The 19937-nt window shown below is 36.0% G+C and overlaps 3 protein-coding genes across 3 annotated transcripts in view; 2 read left to right on the top strand and 1 right to left on the bottom strand.

The window, feature by feature from the left end:
* Positions 1–16: 16 nt before the first annotated feature.
* LOC117108923 lies at positions 17–7816 on the bottom strand. Its single transcript, XM_033251105.1, has 14 exons — positions 7679–7816; positions 7265–7332; positions 6939–7058; positions 6021–6119; positions 5356–5569; positions 4485–4587; positions 3799–3961; positions 3280–3382; positions 2826–2928; positions 2279–2420; positions 1962–2156; positions 1299–1469; positions 306–381; positions 17–126 (listed from the first exon to the last, which is right to left on the bottom strand). Exons 2-14 carry the CDS (start codon positions 7313–7315, stop codon positions 17–19), a joined length of 1650 nt encoding a protein of 549 aa, XP_033106996.1. The 5' UTR covers positions 7316–7332; positions 7679–7816.
* A 732-nt stretch (positions 7817–8548) lies between these two features.
* Positions 8549–13808, top strand: LOC117108982 (metalloprotease mig-17-like). Its single transcript, XM_033251197.1, has 7 exons — positions 8549–8966; positions 9098–9205; positions 9571–9716; positions 10035–10084; positions 10739–10847; positions 11631–11795; positions 13625–13808. Exons 1-7 carry the CDS (start codon positions 8643–8645, stop codon positions 13656–13658), a joined length of 936 nt encoding a protein of 311 aa, XP_033107088.1. The 5' UTR covers positions 8549–8642; the 3' UTR covers positions 13659–13808.
* Positions 13809–15490: 1682 nt separating this feature from the next.
* The window catches only part of LOC117108960 (probable G-protein coupled receptor 19), a 12430-nt gene continuing 7983 nt past the window's right edge, over positions 15491–19937 (top strand). Inside the window, exon 1 of the mRNA XM_033251155.1 lies at positions 15491–15709. The gene's annotated coding sequence lies outside the window, so the exon portion shown is untranslated. The remainder of the gene's footprint in view (positions 15710–19937) is intronic.

Genomic DNA, 19937 nt, shown 5'->3' on the forward strand with positions numbered 1-19937 from the left:
CCTGAAATTCGAATGCTTATTCTTGACCATTTGCAAACCTTCCTATATGGAGATATCGCAGCAATATGTCAAGTACTTTACAAGGAAAATGCTGTGCTAAGACTTCCATCTGAGAGTACCTATAATCTAAAATAATCAATTTACAACTTAAGTCACTTTACTCAATTAATTAGAAATATATAGTACAAGTACAACAAGAATGTGTTCACATCAAAGTTAGTCAACTTATGTGAGGATGGCTGAAACTAAATAAAATCATTGTAGTCATAAACAAAGCTTATAACCATGAATAATAGTTGACTGACCAATTGAATGCACGGTAGAATCCTGAATGAGGAATAGTACTTCGTCATAAAGGAAAGATGAGGGAGATACTGCATTCTGTAAAAAAAAAATTTGTTTTAAATAAATAAAAAATAAAAAAATAATAAAATTAAAAAAATAATACAAATTAAAAAAATAAAATTAAAAATAAAATTATGAATGAATTCGGTGGCGTATCCAGGAATTGGAAATAGAAGGGAGCCCAAGGAGGGACTTCCAAAGGCAGAAATCCACCCACCTCAGTCCCACCATGGTTGGGGCTGTGGCTAGAAAAAGTATGATTATGGCACCTCTAGATGGCTGGACATAGCTGTTTCAAACTTAAATTTGAATATACTTTTCTTTTTTTTCTCCACTTTTTAAATACTTTTTGGCTTCCCCCCACCCCACCTTTGAATCCACCACTGAAAATTAAATATTAGTAGTAAGTAAATATAATATACAATCGTTGTAGTAATAATTGTATAAGTGAAAGTATTAAATTCCTGAGTTATCACCATGTAATAGGACTGGAATTGTAAATATGACTAAATGCATCATCAGTATTTTCTCATTAACATAAAGGTGCCATAGAAAGAACTAGCCACAGATTTTTTATACGTTCTTTTAGCAATCTTTATTTTTCTATAAATTATCAGAGTAAAAAAATAATTTTGTTTTTCTATTTAGCAAAATGGTGCTGCCAAAGGCATCTTATGTGTGTAAGTACAAGATAAAAATAAAATTTTATTGACTAATAAAAAATATGAGTGGGTGAGGAAGAATAATAAAGAGTGCCCTTAGGATCTTTTTTGAGATCCTATTATGCAAATTTGCAACATAATACAGAAATATTATTAATGAATACTTTATATGTACTTAAATGAGAGGAAGATATATTCAGTTACTATCAAAAGCTTTTAATGTGATGTATAGGAACACTATAGTTTCTGCTTTATATATTCCCATATTCAGTTATGTTAGAGTTCACTAACCTCTGGTTGAAATGACATAAGCTGTGAGTACTGTGTATTGAGATGCTTGAACTGACTAAGTAAAGAGTCCATACTCTCACTCAGATCGCAGTCAAGTTTATTGCCAGAAAACAGTGAGCACAACCTCTCCTGCTCATCCACAACTGAATTGGGTTTGCTGCCCTCTTTAGTCTTGAGAGAGAAAAACAAAAAATTTAATAACTTAAGCAGACTTGCTCATCTCTTACTTGGTTCATTGCAACACAAGATATATATAATTACAAAAATTACAAATAATTTAAGACAAGTTAGTAAAACAAGTATATCTCTTATATAAATTATAGATGTTTTCAAAATGATGATTGTTTATAGTTTAACAGGTATCTAAATCTGTGTCTACACTCAAATTTTATATGACAAATGTATGTGATGTTCCCATATATGGGCATGAAATGTCATACTACATCCAAATATAGGCACATCACATACAATTTGATAGTGTGGACATTAAATGCATGTTTTGGTGTTTAGATTACACTGTTCATAATGATGCCATAACCAAAATGTTCATTTGTTACATAAAGAGTTTGTATTCAGGTTTGTCATTAGTAGATGTTACTACTGTGTATGAATATATCTGTTTATATGATTTGAAATATATAAAAAATATTTGATTGTCTTCACCTGTTGTAGTAATGCTAGTAAAATGGCTGGATTCTGAAACATTTCTGGTTTCAGTAGCTCTGTAGTGGATGTTGTCTTCATATCGCCCGACTTTTCTGTGAATAACAGTTGTTTCAGTACAGCGTTACTGGCTAGTCTATCTTGACCAAACTCTTCTAATTGTTGGCGGTCTTGTAGTTTGTCCACTTCTGTCATCTGTAATCACACGAAAACTATCTTGTAATTTATAACTTTTGAAGCACACAATTGAAGTCCATTACAATGCTTCCTATGTTGCTATGCATAGGAAACAAAAAAATTATGACCCTTTAATTTACCTGTAATTCCCACAATCCTTTACTGCTCCAAACTCCAACACTTGGTACTGGGCCAAACCCACTCCATGTATGGATCTCGGTATCACTTAGAGAGTGCAGGTCTATTTCTTGTGTAATGTTTCCGGATTTCATGCAAAATATTCTTAAATGCAAAAGTAAATTTAAACAATTTCATGTGGTAACATCTGAAAAAATAGGCTCCCAGCAGGAGCAAGTGACTACAGTTTGCTTGACATAGGATATTTGTGGCTACTTTTAACTCATAACTCATCCACACTTTCTGTGTTGGCAATTCACTCACTGTACAAGTAACAGATTGTTGACTTTTTAGTTCTATGTAGGACAGGATCTTATGTAGACATTGGCAATATATTTCCTAGGCTTCTCTCGAAAGACTGTTCATTTTTTTTCTTTAGCTGATGATGACTCATTCCATCATTCGTCCAACATGATTTACTCTTACAACTTACAGGGGAGATAATAGCTAAGTGTCTACACCCACCCCCTCCCCACAATGGGGCTGTACAACATATTTGTTTTAATTTACCTTATTCTTGTCTGTTCTACAGCAAACAGTCTACTTCTAAATACATGTAAGCTTTCCTTCTCACAGTGCTGGTAACCTTTGAGTGATATTCTTCTTGAAATTTCTGAATGAGATTAAAACCACAAAGTGTCTTATTAAATATTTTATAACAGGAGTGGACATAATAATGGGTTGGAGGGCCAAAACTGAATTTTTATATAACACCGAGGGCTGCAAGCAAACTTATGATGAAAATTTGACATTTCCAACGTGCTTGCAAAAACCTTCATAGATTTTATACTGCTTCATGTGTGGTTTTAATATTACTTTTTACACTTGAAGGGGTTTCAACAAGAGGCTTTCTAGCCAAAGATGCTAGGTGGGCCGCACACACAGGATTTTTAATTTATTTTTGCAGGCCGCAGATCACACCCACATAATTGTGGAAGTGTTTTTTATGCTAATGAATACTTACTGTTGTCTTCACATAGAATATCCACCTCTCCATCACTGTGTACAACTAAGAGTTCCTTGTTAACTTCATTTACTATCTTCGCAGTAATCAAACAACCCTCGACCTACAGTGAAAGATTGCAAACATTTTTTGATTGTAAAAATTAAAAAATTTGAAGAGATGTATTTTCATTAGGATTTGGACACAAGCCCCTACAACCTGATTAAATTCATTTATTTCACTCAATTTTTTTACAATACAAATGAACAAATGGGGCTACCGATTATAGGTACGAAAGCTAACTAAACTACAGATATGATAAAAATAACTATTTAAGGAAATATATATTTGGTAAATGCTGTTAGGGTGCTAATAATTGAGCTATGAGGCCTAGTTGGTATACTGCCAGTGATTTTCCAATTAAGTCAGGTTATTATACGGGTATTCAATCAAATCATGTTGCATATTGCATAATAATTATAACTCTGTGCTGGATAATAATTATGTTAATAATATACTTTTTGCAAAATAAATATGCACCTGGGACCAGACATGAATTAGGTTTCTTGCTAGTAATTTAAAATCTGCACTGGTTTCTTGTATATTTTCTTCAAATTTCCTTCCCAAGATGAGTGTCTTCAAACAGTTGTCTCTCAATTTATTTATGTACCAAACAAAATACAAACCAGGAGGACATGTGTGACTGTAAAATAAGAATAAAATAATGTAACGGAATTCTATACATTATTTATAACGATTAAATTCTTTTGGTCAAAGTGACCATCTACCACTAGTTAGTATTCATAAATCTCTTGATGCAACAAATAGCATTGCAGTGCCTGCTGCTACTTGAAAATCGGATTCAACATTAATCACAATCTCGGTGGTATAGTGGTTGAGACACCGGGCTAGTTGTTGGTTCGATTCCCACCTCAATCACTTGCAAGATTTTCTTTCGCTAGGTATTTGGGAATGTACTGATCATTCAGTATGATAACGTTGTCAGATAGGTAATCCTACATTGTTAGTCTCACCAACTGAAGTCTAATAGGAACACAGCTTAAGTCTATTCTAGTATTAATTTTCCATACAATCATACAATAATTTTTGCTAAAGCTATCGCAACTACTATAACTTGGTGATTACAGCTGTACAGTAGTATTATTCAGATTGTGCCTTCTCTGTTTAATATCACAACTATGCTTAAATTTTAATTACAGTAGTACCTGGGCCATATATACACCCTATTATGTATTTCAAAGAAGTCTACATCTGGACAATTAGAGAGGAGTACATCCACAGGGCCAATGTTTGTTATACTATCTCCGTCTGAAAAAAAAGGATAAGGTTGTGTGAAAAGATTTACATGTGTTGACATTGTATAACTAAAGGCTATTAGAACTATATGAACACATTCAAATACATTAACATACGAAAGGCTAACTGTCGGTAAGTATCCCCTGTTAAAATATTAAGTTAAGGATTTGTAGTAAAAAATATAATAATCAATACTTTAGAACAGACAGAATTTTAATTTTCAATTATTATACAACAAAACCTCCAAAATGTTATGAAGAAATAAAAACATAAAAAATAAAATGGTAAAATTGAGATAAAACAGACCGACACTAAAAACATATGCAGAGAATAGCAATAAAAAATACAAACTTTAACAAAGTTATTAATAAAAGTAATTTACAACAACTTCTGAAAACTCTTTAGGAAGCCTTATGTTATTTCAAAATTTTCATTATTCAAAAAAGTATCACTCCATAAGACAAACATACTACTATCACCAGGGGTGGAATCAAGGGGGAGGTGGGGATGGGGAAATTCAGAGAAAAAAGAAAATTATATTCAAATTTATGTCTGAGCCCCAACCATGGTAGGACTCAGGTGGTATAGACCCTCCATCTGTTAATTCCAGGGCCCCTCTATCCGTCACTGATCAAATATATCAGCCATATTGCATTCGGAAACGGCATTTAGCTGGCAATGAAAATCTTGATGGTAATTTAATATTGTCCATCAGATATGTAAATAAAAAGAAATAATTAAGTGTCATAAGGCCATTACAGTACTACTATTTGTTCTCACCATTACTAAATGATCTCGCATTTACAGTATAGCAGCAGTCGTCCTCCCCGCCTGGATTCTTTTCCAACCAAAGAATTTTCTTATGTTCCTCCAGTATGAGCACCTTGGTGACCAATGCGTCTTTGGTATTGCAGATGCACACCTGATGAACCTTACTCCAGGAGTGACTGCCTTGGATGTGCTTCCAGATTTCTACATCACCATCCTCATGTACCTGATTTAAGAAAAGCAACAGAGTAGTCATTTCTTAGTATCTACCACAGCAACGTTGACTTTTCACTGGTGTATCAACAGGAAAGCGCAAGGGGAAAGCATGCACCCTCTCCGATAAAAGCTTGAGCAACCAAGTTGCTTCTTCCCACTAAAAATGTTCAGATAGTACGCAATTTAATTACATAACGTATGTGTAAATAACCAGTGCAACCACATCTCTATGGCATCCAAACAAAATACTTGCTGTACAGTAGTGTAGCATGGAGTGGAAATGGTTTGATATCCCAACTTCAAGGTCAGGGTTTCAATGACTTGCTGTGCCTATTTTGACGCTATTTGAAACTGGGAATAAGCTCCAACCCATATGAGCCTTGCAAGGATTATTATGGCTAGGCAAGAATTTACCTTACAGTAGTGTAGTACAGTAGTAAGCATATCAATATCCTACTTACCATAAAAGCGATATTCCAATTTGTTTGCAGAACATGGATATGGATCACAGGGGATGTCCCAGACAAAAAGAATGTAAATGGCTTGCATAGTGTTGATGACTAGAAAGAAATTATATATAAACCTGAATAAATACAATATCCATCATTTTATTAATTGTTTTAGCAATACATATAGAGAAGATGAACAATCCAGTTAAGCTGGATTGGATTGGATTGATTCGGTGTAAACACCAAGGATAACCCACAAAGGTTTGAAGACTTATTTCCAGTGGGGTCCTTCTGGTAGTGATAGGGCAGTACACCAGGAGACAATCACTACTCTTTTCCGAAGAGTGTACTGCATTCTTTAATGTGCACATGGGCCATAATGTACACAGGACCAACAACTTAAACATCTCATTCAAAAGACAGTGTGCTATCGTAACTAGCGTATCAGCTCTCTAGCTAAAATACAAGGAGGGTAGCAATAGGAACGACAACCATGAGGCCATAATCAATTCAATTGAATCAATTATGGCCTCACATTTCTCATTCTTTGGAGTTACCATACTTATATTCTAGTTGCAAATAATCAGTGGATTTTTGGTGCAGTAGTTTTAGAATTCTGTTTACTACTGCAGCAGTCCCAAATCTCCCAGGAGTCATGTATCCCAGAAATCAACATACTGTACTCCACCCACTGAACAAGCAAAAACCTCAATCCCAATGTACTGTACTGCAATTTCAGAATGTTTGCATATATTTAATACTGTGTAACATTAATTGTTTCACTGAAGCTACCAGGATATGGATATCACCATGTGCAACAACATACAATAAAAAAAATGTAACAGAAAGTTTATTTAAACCCAGATCTCTCTGAAATGGCTATTCACAACCTGGTACACCTGTATTTCAATAACAATTTCTGATTCATACCTTTAAGTCTGCTGGGAAAGCATCAAACACCTGTAGTTGACTGCCCCTCTGCATGAAAAGGTGCCCAGGTGTGCTAAACAATTTACATATGTCATTACTTTTGAGAGCTCCATCAAGCACCTTAATAAATATAAATTATAAAATTAATATTAAGAAATACAAAAATGTATTATTCATCAAATCAAATACAACTGACTTCTATAAATTAAACTTCTACTAGTATTTCTTTTTTTAAATTAACAAGTTCAATCATCAGATTAAAATAATGAAAATGACATTAAAATAACTATATGTTAGAATGAATTGAAACAGGCTTTTAATCTTACTGCTGCTGGCTGGTAGTTTATATGACTTGAAACTTTCCGAAGTTTGAACATTCTTGGATAATAACAATCTATAAAAGAGAAAAGAATATATTTTGTTTTGTTCAATATGACAATATACTGTATAATATAATAATAAAACAATATTGAAGGGGCCTAGATAGACCGCTCTAGCTATGCTAGGCTTTCGGCCTGGCCTTAGACTAGGTAGTTAGAAGCCTTCCCCCAAAAGCTAGCCCTAGCTAGCCTAAAAGTAGAGTAGTTACGGTAGTAGCCTAGTCCCGAGACAACGGCCTAGGCCTAGTCTAACCGTGGATATTCAATCAATAGTACGGATACAGGCCTAGGCCTAAGCCATTTTCTACATCACTGACACTGAGACTAAGGACATTACTATGATTTCAGTATCATACTCACAGAAATTAACACATTTGCTCGCGCTGATGCTGCTTTCCAAAGCGAGTTCAGGGAGCGTATTAGCAGGGATAAAAGATAGTTGACGCGAGCTCTGTATAAAGAGGGGGGTCACATGCAGTGAGAATTACTGTATTTTTGTTTTTGTTTGTATCTAAAGCGCCCTCTCTAGGTTAGAAGAAGTTACGGTCAAGGTTGTCCACGCCTACGTATATCAGAGGCCTTAAAGGGAGTTTTCACCGCACGACGTTAACCTAATGGTATTATTTGTTAACGTATAACGTCAAACTTGTGAATATTGATGACCTTTTCAAAGACAGGATTTAAAATGTATAGGTGTAATTTTTGCCCTACCTGACGTGGAAATGTACTAAATACTCAGTACGTTTGAAAACAATTGCGAAAAAAAATCGCAAGTTGTTCTCGGGTGGGACTTATTTCATTATGAATATAAGCCTAGGCCTATGTAAGTGTTAAAAATAAAGGTCCAATGCTATGTAAAGATACCCATTTGTTATTGTATGATCGGTAAAATATTGTAATTTAAACAGTAAGCCTATACTAATCTATAACGATAAAGTATTTTAACAAATTGTTAATTCGTTTGCAATAAAATTAGTGTGGTATCCCAGTGAACAATTTTTAAATATTTGTACTACTGTATTTGTAATTTTGTAATTTCTTGTTGTGGCTCTGGAAGTATATAAATGTTTTGTTTAATTTAATTGAATTGAAAGGACATCCACATGTCGCTGATATTTGATATTCGCGACAACTAACGATGAATTGTTCTTATCCACCAGGCCATAGTGATACTCGATTGTATTTCAAGTTTTACATCCGACTTGAGCAGTAGATTTGGTATAATGTGAACAGTTGAAATACTGTATTATTATCAAAATCGTATTCATTCAGGAATTAAATTATATATTTGGTTTAACAACAACTGATATTTATTAGAATATCGATGAGTATTCTAAGGTTTATACTGTTTCTAGTTCACCTGGGAGCAGTCCCTTACTGCACAAGTACGAATGCAGCGTCGCAACAGAGTGAATGCATACAAGAGAAGACGGACCGCAAATCAAAAATGTTAACCAATCCCAGGTCTGAGTCAGAAGCATGTCTCTGGTCAGAGAAACCAAGCGATGGTCGAAATGAGCGTTCGGATAGCTTAACAAATACCAGAGCTGTGGTTCAGTTATTAGTGGTTTTTGATTCCACTTTGCATAAAAGATTTATAAAAGACTCGCGTCGTTTCTGGAATATAGTGCGTTGGTTGGTACACGAGGTAAACACGGACCCTCGCTACAATAGGCCTATTTATTATTTCACATTACGTTTTATCATTGAGAGTTTTAAACATTTTAATCCTTGTACTTGATGGCTTTACCTATTATTATCTGTATATTTTATTTGAAGATGGACACCGTATTTGTAGAATCAACACTTAGCAATCCATCGTTACGTATTCAACTTGCTGACTTTATTGTTACTGAAGATATAATGATAGACAAAGACTTTCGAATGGTTTGTTTTCACGTTATTTTTGTATAATTATTAACAAAAAAACATTATAGTAGTGCAATGATAAATTAATGTAATGATAGTCTTTGCCATTAGCCAATTCGTAGTTTGAACTGCGCATGTCCGTTTCCAAGTTCAATCGATATAAACTTATGTTGTGTTCATGTTTGTTTACGTCGACTGACCTTGATACAGGCATGAGCAGTTAAAACTACGAATGGTCTTATTTTAATTGCTAATTGTTATTATAAATTAAACTTTGTAATAAAGGCCTATTATTATTGTCGTTGCTATTATTTGTATCGTTTTGTTTTGTCGTCATCATCATCGTCATCACTATCTTTATATTTATTGTCATTGTTTGATAGGTTGATAGAGCAAACAGATTGCGTCTTTCTAAAAGGAATGTCAACTTTGTTGATGGTCACGCCGTCTTAGAAAGTTACACGTCAACGATAAATACAAATCGAACGAGATTTTCAAAGAAGTTTGACCATTGTATTATATTCACAAGGTAATAAGTTGTTTTTACATAATTGATTTTTTTTTAATTCTTGACACTCAAATTGTTTGTTATGCCCGATGACCATGCCATTCTTATGCGCCATGCTTTTGACTTTTCTTATTGTGTTAAATTTAATTGAGCATTGAACTTCATATGGTAATTTGTTCAAAATTATGTCAGGAAATTAAACGTAGGCCCTAAATTTAAAAAAAAAACATGTTCGATGATAATTTTACAGGAAACTGTACCTGTCCCTTAATATATTTTTATGATATTTTATTTGAATGTCACGAAAACCGAGTAGTTATAATTTGTTTTTAATTTTAGCCTTGATATCTTGAAGCTTGATGGTGACGGCGTAGAGAGCGATATTTTGGGTAAGGTACGGCAACCATAACAGTCCATTGTGACCGAATTGTAATTTGCTCTGTAATTTCGTTTCTGATTGTGACTGATTTATAACACGAACGTAAATGCGTTTTTTAAACAAATATAGAAATAGAAACATTTATTTACTTACCCTTTTACAAATGTATCGAAAATACCACAAAAGGCTAAGACAGCAATTTAAAATACATAAAGCGTTGCCTCAGTGTGTTGCAGTTTGATAACTTCCAATCTGTAATGTTAATAACAATAAACCGCAGAGATCTCTAGGTCCACGGTTCAATTCCCATCACTGCTCTTCTTGTATTTCAGCTGGAGAGCTGAAATGCAAGGCTACGATAGCGCACTGTCGGAGATGTTTAAGCCGTTGGTTCCGTGTGCATTATAGCCCATATGTGCACGTTTAAAAAGGTAGTACACCTTTCAGAAAAGAGTAGGGGATTGTCTCCCGGTGTACTGTCCAATTTACCACCAGAAAGACCTCACCGGAAATAAATCTTCGGACTTAGTGTGTCAAACTTGGTGTGATTCACACCAAAAATAATCCTATCCTATCCTATCCCCTAAAATTAAGTTCGGATTTAACATGTATAATCTACATATGCAAAAAAAAAAGTATATCACAAACATTGTACTCTTACTAGGTTGTACCTACCAGTCTTCTACCTGTACTCATGAGCGATTTTCATTGGTCGAATATTACGGTGACATGCGCATGTTGCTGCGTACCAGTTTACATGAATTAGGTCATGGGTAAATGAACTTCCATTTTGAAAAGAATTAGAAAAGATATTAGACTTAAAATGTAGAGTTGTGTTGTATAAAAGCAGGAACTATTCGTCAAGTGCAGTAGTTGTATTAAATTTCATAGTGCATTATATTAGATGACGGGTTATATCCAGTCTGTGACGAATCTGCTGATTTAAAATGTAATATACTGTATAAAAAACAACAGTTCGTTTATTCAAGTTATTGGATGAATATAGCGTACGGTATATCCGTAAAATAGGGTAAAACACACACTGCACAAGCCTTAAGTTTAAAAAAAAAGAGTTGTACAGTATTATATTTTATATTAAAATATAATAATGATAACAACAAAACCAACAGGGATTCTTCATCATCTTACGAAAACGATAACGAATACCGGTACGGTTACGTCATCAATTTCTAGACAACTCTTCCCCAACAGTAGCATGTCTGTCACAAGGTAGGAGATTCATGCCTCTTGCATGAATCAAGGATCTTATTCAGCTCATACACCATATTGTCAAGATTGTTTTAGGCACGAATGGCGATAATGATAATGACGTATTCGTTATTGTTTTCGTATGGTTGCGAAACCTCTCTAATAACGATAATGATAACGATGACGACGTTGGCGGCGACGAGTGGTGTCGGCGTCGATGATGGCGACGGCGACACAGCGCAGCAAAACCGACAACGACAATGACGATGGTAATAGTAATAAAGATAATGTGTCATCATTATACTAGTGATCGATTACACAATTGACCTATTTTTATTCCTTGTCAGAATCGGTGGATTTCATGATGGCGGTTTTAACACGCATAACATAGACTCCATAGCAAATCACTGTCTGCCGCGACATGGCTTCATCATGGGCCTACCAATTCGAAGCTCAACGAACTTTTTAAAATTCTCAAATTGTTCATTGGCAGATTTTTCCTCGTATCTAAGGTTAGTTGTATGAAAAGCAAGGCTTGTGATCTTACAAGAACGACAACAAATAAAAATCCTCGTGAGTTTTGTTTAAAGGTACGCTGCAGACGATTTTATCCTCCTGGGACTGATCTAACGATCTTAAACCAATAGTCGTTACGCCATTGCAAGATTACCTGCGCTAAGTTATTTTACTAGTTATACTGACAGTTTCAATTTTAAACGAATGATTACAAAATGCATTTATTTCATAAATTGTCGCTTTTCTACCTGTGATGTTACAATTATTAGAAAGCATTTTATCTGTTATTAGCTGTTCAAAGTGTCATCCAAATGATCCTAATATTATTTAGTAATTATTAGTAAAATGCATATTGGTGGATCAGCAGATCATCACAATGAACTGTTGTTTCACGGAGTAAAAATAGAAACCACTAAAGTAGATAATGCACCGACTCGTCGAATAATTATTGCTAAGTAAGTGTTCATCAATTACAGAGATCACGGAGATAGCTCCGTAAGTAGACCACACAAGACTTTAATTTCATAATAGGAATCCCTGGCCTATTATGAAGGCCTCATTTTTTCAAGATCCCTGCAGATTTTCCATTTGCCATTGGATGTTTGAGTAACCAAGGCCTGCTTACAGAGTATTGTAGAAGATACAAGAAAGTAGGCATAGACAATGCCGTAGCCAGCTATGTGGGACAGTCCCACACAATTTTTCTAATGGGTCCTCAAAGAATGGATCCATATTTTTTTAAATGGGTCCAAATTATGAAGTTTTATGCATAAAATGAGTCCACTTTTTAATAATGGGTCCAGATTTCTCATATTTTGCCTAAAATAAGTGAACTTTTAGGAAAAGGGGTCCAAATTGTTCATATTTTTGCATAAAATGGGTCCATATTATTTGAATTTACGCGTAAAGTGAGTCCACCCTGATATTGTCCCGCACTGTTTGACATTTCTGGCTACGGCATTGATAGTAGGTACCGTAGTAGTTACCAAAATATTTTGTTTGTTTTTACAACTATTTTCTCGAAAGTAGGCTTATTTCATTAAAATTTTCTTTTTCTACTTTATTTACATATTTACTTACGTAATTTGTATCTAGCTTTTGAACGACAAGATACTTTGTGGCGGCGCCAGATTTCCCCGACAGGGAGGCCCAAGGTCAACGACGAGAAAATATGGGCGTGGTCGGGCGTCGCTCGAATTCTTTCGAAAGTGGCCAAGAGGGCGAAAATATGACATTTTAGAGTCTATTAATATGTACAAAATATGTATAGGTGTGATTTTGCCCTACCTGACGTGGAAATGTACCGAATACTCAGTAGTTGAAAACAACTGCAAAAAAAAATCGCAAGTTGTACTCGGGTGGGACTCGAACCCACGATCTCTAGATTACTAGCCTGGCATCATACCTCTAGACCACCTACTCAGGTAGGGCAAAATCACACCTATACATGTTTCTCCTGACGCAAATCCAGTTATTGTCTATTATTCCATCACGACAATAACAATTGCTATGTACAAAATACATATTATTTCTTTGATTTTTTTTTCTCCCCGACGAATTGTGGTTTTTTTCCCCGACGGGGAGGGGGGTATATCCCCTTAGGCACCCCTCGGCACCGCCACTGGATAGGGAGGCCTACAGAATGATGGTATGCATTAAAAGGTATATGTGTATGTATGCAAACCATATTGTGTTATAATTATAACTAATTTGTTATTTTTATGACAGCGTTTATTTCTCCTCACCACCGGTGAATACATTTGTACATTTTCTTTCTCGATTTGGGTTGTAGTCTACTGATTGATTATAACTTTTCTACTTTCAGATCAACAAAGGCGTCATGTTTGTTCGTTGGCTGAAGTTTCACTCAGATCACTCCAATGATATTTTCCTGACGGAAATTCATATGTTTATAGCACTTGCAGTACCCGCTGCTATTAGGGGATCGGATTCATCACTAGCCACCAAGCGCAAGCTCGGTGGTATAGTGGTTAAGACAACAGGCTAGATACTTAGAGGTCGTGGGTTCGATTCCCACCCGAATCACTTGCGATGTTTTTCGCTAGTATTTGGGGACGTACTGAGTGTTCGGTAGGCATACGATAACAAGTCAGGTAGGGAAAAACATCACTCCTATAACGTGACATTTTCTAAACAGTGTTCGTTATAATCATCTTTTCATATCAATACGTCACCGCATGTGAGCTTGTCTCCGTTGCCATGGACACATGGCTGACCGTCACACCGTTGTTGTCGCTTAAATAATGAATTTAATTAATTAATCAATTCATTCTTTCATAAATCAATTCATTTACATATTGCTTGATTCACTTTTTATTGATTCATTTATCTTTTATATTTAGAATGTATAGGCCTATTTATATTATATACTTAAATTTATTTATTGAGATGGAAGTGATGCTCCACAAATCTGGAGCGCCAGTTCTTGATTGCGACTTTAGAAAATCAACATTATTGTATTATCTTATTTCTGTTTTTCAAAGGATGAATTGACAGGCTTGTGAGCTACGCGATTTTAATTGCTTTTGCTCCTTGCGTCACTAGATTTACACTTTTTTTTCCTGTAATTTCAGTTTTGGTTATAATTTGATTTATTTTACTGTAGGCCTGTACCAATTGTATTGTGATTTTTATGAAAGGCTAAATAAAGAATGAATGAATGAATGAATGAATGAAAGTCACGAAATTGTGTCAGCTCTATTTTAACTTATACAATACGATGATAATGATGATGACGGCTACGACGACGGTGATGATGATGATGATGATGGTGATGTTGGTGATTGGGGTGATGATTATGGTGATGAGGATGATGATGAGGATGTGATGCACAGAAATTAACCATAGCAAAAGCATAAAAGAAATTCTAGGATGTACCTATAGATGTAGCCGTAGGAATTACAGGATAATATAATAATTATCAACACTAAATGATTAGGCCTACTTGATCCTATCGTGGGATATACTGTTCATTCATGTCAACATAATGTAGATCTAAAATATTTCAAATTATAGACACTTAGGCAAACGAGGCAAAGCCCTAGTCTAATCGGGCACTCACTGAGTGAATGCAACTCCGCTGTCTGCGAACCTACTCTACTCCCGTCCGGTGATTGTCAGTCGGTATGCAGTTTTCGCCGCCCCTTTTGTAAACAAATTGAAATACGCATGCTCAAACCCGTAACTAATGTACGTCGGGCACGTAAAATCCTGAAATTAACGTACTCCGCAACACAAGATGAATAAATTATGACGTCATCCGTTAACGTTAAGGTTAACGTCGTGCGGCGAAAACTGCCTATTAGCAATCTCTGAACGGATCGTCATTAAAAACTATCCGTTGCGTGCGCGCGTCGTTGCGTTCTCCCTATATGTGCCGTCGGCCGCACTGAGTTCCTGGCAACAATAAGATGAGAGATCATTCTGTTAAGACTGGCACAGGGCTCTGCAAAAGTTTTTGAAGTAGCTATGTTGTCTAGGAAACACGGACACCAGTTTTAAATTGAATTGATCGAGTTTTCAGAATAAGCCAATAGCCTATAATTGGACGTGTTTATTTTAAAGTTTCTTAATCAATGCCCGGCTACTCATCAAATATTTAATTAGTGATCACTAATAAAGAATGTTTGTTTAGACGATACATTTTCATCAGAAATGTAGTCAAATGCGTTGTCTCAATATGCAGTATAATGACATTGTATGATTAAACCATGCAGCTAGCATGCTTCGTTGGGCTTAACAAGCTATGCGCCAACTCCGTCAACGAATAGTATAATGCTCAGTAATTCCCAACCGCGGTTCAAGAAAACGTATGCTATACATCAAGCACGATTCAGCCATAGAACAGAAAAATGTGCAAGTAGTTTCTAAATCAATCGCTTGATGCAAGGTAAGCTAGCCTAAATATTCCACGTTTTTAGAATATTCTTATCGGTTGCGCTGATGGCAAGCCATAGATGTTTGCGAAGCCTTGTATCGTTGATTATGATTTCATCTTTGTTGTTGTTGCGTGGTTTTTATGTCCGCAATACCATTTTTATTATTAGTATTCTTAATCAATCCAACGAACCGTTCTAGTATTATTAAGCCTACTCAAGTACTTACTGTGTATCTATCGATATGATTTAGTGAACGCTATTTCGTCAACTCTCTTTGGCACAGAGAGCTTAGCGTTGTCGTCTCGATTTGCATTTCTTTTACATTTTAGCAGATTCCGGTAATTTATTCCATACATACTGCCTGTATTGAGGTAATACACTTCAACAAATTGTATTGCTTACTTTTTATATAGTAATTATAGCATTATTTAATTTTAACTAGAAACGAGAACATATTTTTTGCTGATTAACTACAGACGCATAAATCATTATCCATTTCTTATAGTTCAGCCACTTATATCGGATAGAAAGAATTCAAAGAGTTCGTAATTATATTATGAGAGTCGGCGAAAACGTTTTTGTTTTTTTTGTTTTTTTTGTTTTTAATTTTCGAACTTTGTCTCATTTGGGAGTTGATACTGTTTTCATATGCTTATCCAAATGTATTAATATACCGCTATAGCTATAGAATTCCTGAGAACCACTGTTGCTGCAATTGCTACTGCTACTACTACTAAATCGGCAGAAGAACCAGTGGCTCTTTCAGCTATCTCTGTGCTTCGTGTACAATATCTGGCAAGTTTGCCAGTTTCAGTTGTGCAAGTATGTCTTATGAGATTCGAACCTAAAACTCTCGCTATCAAGGCGAGCTTCATACCGCTACACCACTATTTTGGTGCAAAACCTACCCTCAGATGCCTTCTCTCGTACAACTTATATTTTCGCTCACATAATGGTGGAGCCGTTGTTCAGTTAGAAACTAACTTGTAGGTCGAAGCTAAGAAATATTAGTAAATAGGCCTACAGTAATATCAAATTATTTTCATACCTCGTTTTATCGTTATCCTAAAATTGCCTAATTAAATGGTATCATATTGATCTCTGTTATTCACAATTATAATTATGTGCATAGTGCAAAAGATACAATGTTCCATAGTAATACTGTACCGTGTTTGTGGTTCACCTAATGAAAGTCATGTTAATTCGAAAGACGGAATGGCCGGTGCCACCGAGTTCCTGTATCCATTATAATAATCGGTAAATAAATTAGTTCGTGCCCTTATTATTATAATAGTTACCTATTATAATATCATATTACCACCAATATTATAAGCATTCAATAATATAAATCGACCTCGTCATAATCATCATTATTACCATCGTCATTGACATAATAATTATCATCGTCATTATCGCCCTCATCAGCATCGTCTTCACGAGTTTCTTCATCAACATATTTACCAATAAATATCCTCGTCATTTTAATTATTTTCCTCGTCAGCATCATCATCACCACCATCATCATTATCATTATTTTTATTAGCATTAATATTTTTAGCTTTATCATCATTCTCACCGTTGTGCGCAACATCGTCATTAGCATAGTCGTCATGATCATCATTAATATTTAAATTATCGTCATCTGCAGTGTATTATAATCATCATGTCGCGCGCCAGTGGCATGATTATATCTAGATGTATATGCCTAGGTTTTCTGGACCTGGATGAGTTCAATATAATCAGAAGCGACATGTACAATAAGATTATTAGTCTGACGGCAAAAATCCCTGCATTATCCATTAAATTTTCCAACGTCGAGTTTTATTTGTTTATTTGGGACATTATAATCCAGTCTGAAATTATTTTATGCTCATATATCAGCTTTTAATATATATATATATATATTGTGTGAAAACATTAATTGTAATAGACCCTTCTATTTAAGAACATTTAGTGTACAAAACCTTCAGTTACGATCATTCAGTATTATGATGATGACGAGAACGATGATAAAAACCCAGAAAACTTTTGATTGTGGGTTGGTCAGACCCTTCCCTCCTAAAACGCACCTAAGCGGTGCTGTGGAATATTACTAAGGATGCTATCATAAGCAGTTAGCATTCTCAGAGTGATCTGAGAGTTATGGGTTATTCTCCTACCTTTACCTTTTCGGCCTTGGTTCAATGTGTGTGATATCAACGTCGTTTGTATACTTACAGCCGGAAAAAAATACATTTTTAATTATTACCTTGAATTGAACAATTCTAGGCACCGGTTGCGTCTCGTAAGATGATTTGATGGCCACCCATGGATAGAGATAATGTTTGTTTTTTTGTAATAATCATACTCCAAATTTACCTAAAACAAGGCTAAAAGCCATTCAAGGTAAAACTGTACTTTGGTAATAATTGGTACTTAATATTTCCATCTGTAATTAAAGTAAATGGAAAACGCACTATATTACAATTTACATTAAAGTATTCCAGAGAATTAATTGCACTATCCCTATTCAAGACAGAAATTAAATTTCTAGAACTCTAAAACCGGGAAGCGGGCACCATTGCACTGACGGTCGTCGGCTGGATTCCTCACAACACGAGGAGGCACGCGCAACCAATCGTTTAATGAGGATCCGCTCAGTCTTCCATCTGCCATCGACAATCAGCAAACGCCGTCAAGTGCTCACAGAGAGCGGAAAGCCCGAAGGATTTCTTGGGGTCTTCAAAGTACAGTACACACTGGGCCTACAGTTTAGTCTTAATCCCAGAAGACTTGGTTGTACCAGATGAACCATAAGTAAGGGGGCATCGAGCTAGCGTTGATAGAAGCGGTTGGCGCATCGGTTGTGGCTTGGACTCTCAACCTCGAGGTCGGGGGTTCGAAGCTGTGCACATCGCTTGTGTCCTTGGGCACTTTATATACGGTTGCCTCTCTCCACCCAGGAGTACAAGTGGGTACCTGGTCGAACACAACTGCACTGATTACTAGCTGCAATATTATGGAATTCTCCACAGGAAGCTGAGTATGTGTTCCATATGTGTTTGATCCAATGACCGGGGTAGTAATGTGAAGCGCTTAGAGGTATTGTGCATGAAGAGCTATATAAGAGCGACATATTATTATATACATTACATCATACTAGGACCGCTTGATGATGAGACGTTGCGCGCCTCGTCACGTTACGTTCATGATTGAACCTCGTGTGCCCGTTTTAAAACTTCGAGTGACGGTGCCTCTGACTTAACCCACTCGGTCACTCGACTAGCTCGTGTCGTACTCGTTCGCTTTTTCGACAACAGCCAAAAAAAAAAACATTAACCAAATGTGAAGTCATTTAGATAAAAGATAAAAATTGCTAAACCCCCCAAGCTTTCAGAATGTGATGTGTCAAAAAATGAAAAGAATTATATAAAATGTACGATGACTCATTTGATAAGTGTCTGCTGGCTTGATTCAATTTTTCAAGCCACTCCAATCAACACACTCCAATCGTTACTTGCTTCTAGTGGTGCCTCTGCAAAGCAATGGTTGTTTGCTATCAATTTATTAAATGTAGACCAATAAGGCCAATGGGCCAGATGATATCTGTCAAAAATTACTTAGCTGATGAGATTGTACCAATTCCGTCAAACACTATTCTACAATTGCTTGACAGTGGAGAGTACTTTTACTTTAAGGTCGGTTGCTAGCTAAAGCCTGGTTTTCCAAAGAATCGCTACACAGTCGCTACAGCGTTTTCACTGCAATCCTTGCACCGTGTAGCTATCCCCGACGCAATCGGGAACGCTCTTAAGTTCGGGTTCCATAGAATCGCTCACCCTATCGGCTACAGTCGCTGACAACTGTATTGGAAGTTGAACCTGGTTCAACTCTGCCGATTGCGTTGCAGACGAATCAGGGTGCATTGCTAGCTGCCCTGACGCAATTGGGAAGGCACCCCGATTCGTCTGCAACGCAATCGGCAAAGTTGAACCAGGTTCGACCTTCCCGGTAACTGTCGGCTACTGTCTCCGATAGGGTAAGCGATTCTATAGAAACCAAGCTTCATTCAACTGACCAGTCAGAGTCGCCCAAGGAGTTGGCGATAGCGTGTAGCGATTTTATGGAAACCAGGCTTTACTAAACATCAGGACTCTTAAAGTATATAGGCCTACATTGAGGGTATCTAAGTTGTCTGGAAGGGGGAGTTGGGGTCTAACAATTTTCAACGAAGGACAACAGGGCCAATGTGCAAACGTC

The sequence above is a fragment of the Anneissia japonica genome, unplaced genomic scaffold (genome assembly GCF_011630105.1).
Source record: "Anneissia japonica isolate Jap-2015-1 unplaced genomic scaffold, ASM1163010v1 scaffold987_len1640505_cov201, whole genome shotgun sequence".
NCBI classification, from domain to species: domain Eukaryota; kingdom Metazoa; phylum Echinodermata; class Crinoidea; order Comatulida; family Comatulidae; genus Anneissia; species Anneissia japonica.

Excerpts from the sequence above, each read along its gene's own strand:
- LOC117108923 (XM_033251105.1), bottom strand. The coding sequence starts at position 7,315 with ATGTTCAAACTTCGGAAAGTTTCAAGTCATATAAACTACCAGCCAGCA. Across the intron at positions 7,059-7,264 it reads TAAACTACCAGCCAGCAGCA|GTGCTTGATGGAGCTCTCAA; the intron begins GTAAGATTAAAA and ends ATATTTATTAAG. Across the intron at positions 4,588-5,355 it reads TGCGAGATCATTTAGTAATG|ACGGAGATAGTATAACAAAC; the intron begins GTGAGAACAAAT and ends CTTTTTTTTCAG.
- LOC117108982 (XM_033251197.1), top strand. The coding sequence starts at position 8,643 with ATGAGTATTCTAAGGTTTATACTGTTTCTAGTTCACCTGGGAGCAGTC. Across the intron at positions 9,717-10,034 it reads CATTGTATTATATTCACAAG|CCTTGATATCTTGAAGCTTG; the intron begins GTAATAAGTTGT and ends TTTTAATTTTAG. Across the intron at positions 11,796-13,624 it reads GATTTTTCCTCGTATCTAAG|ATCAACAAAGGCGTCATGTT; the intron begins GTTAGTTGTATG and ends TTCTACTTTCAG.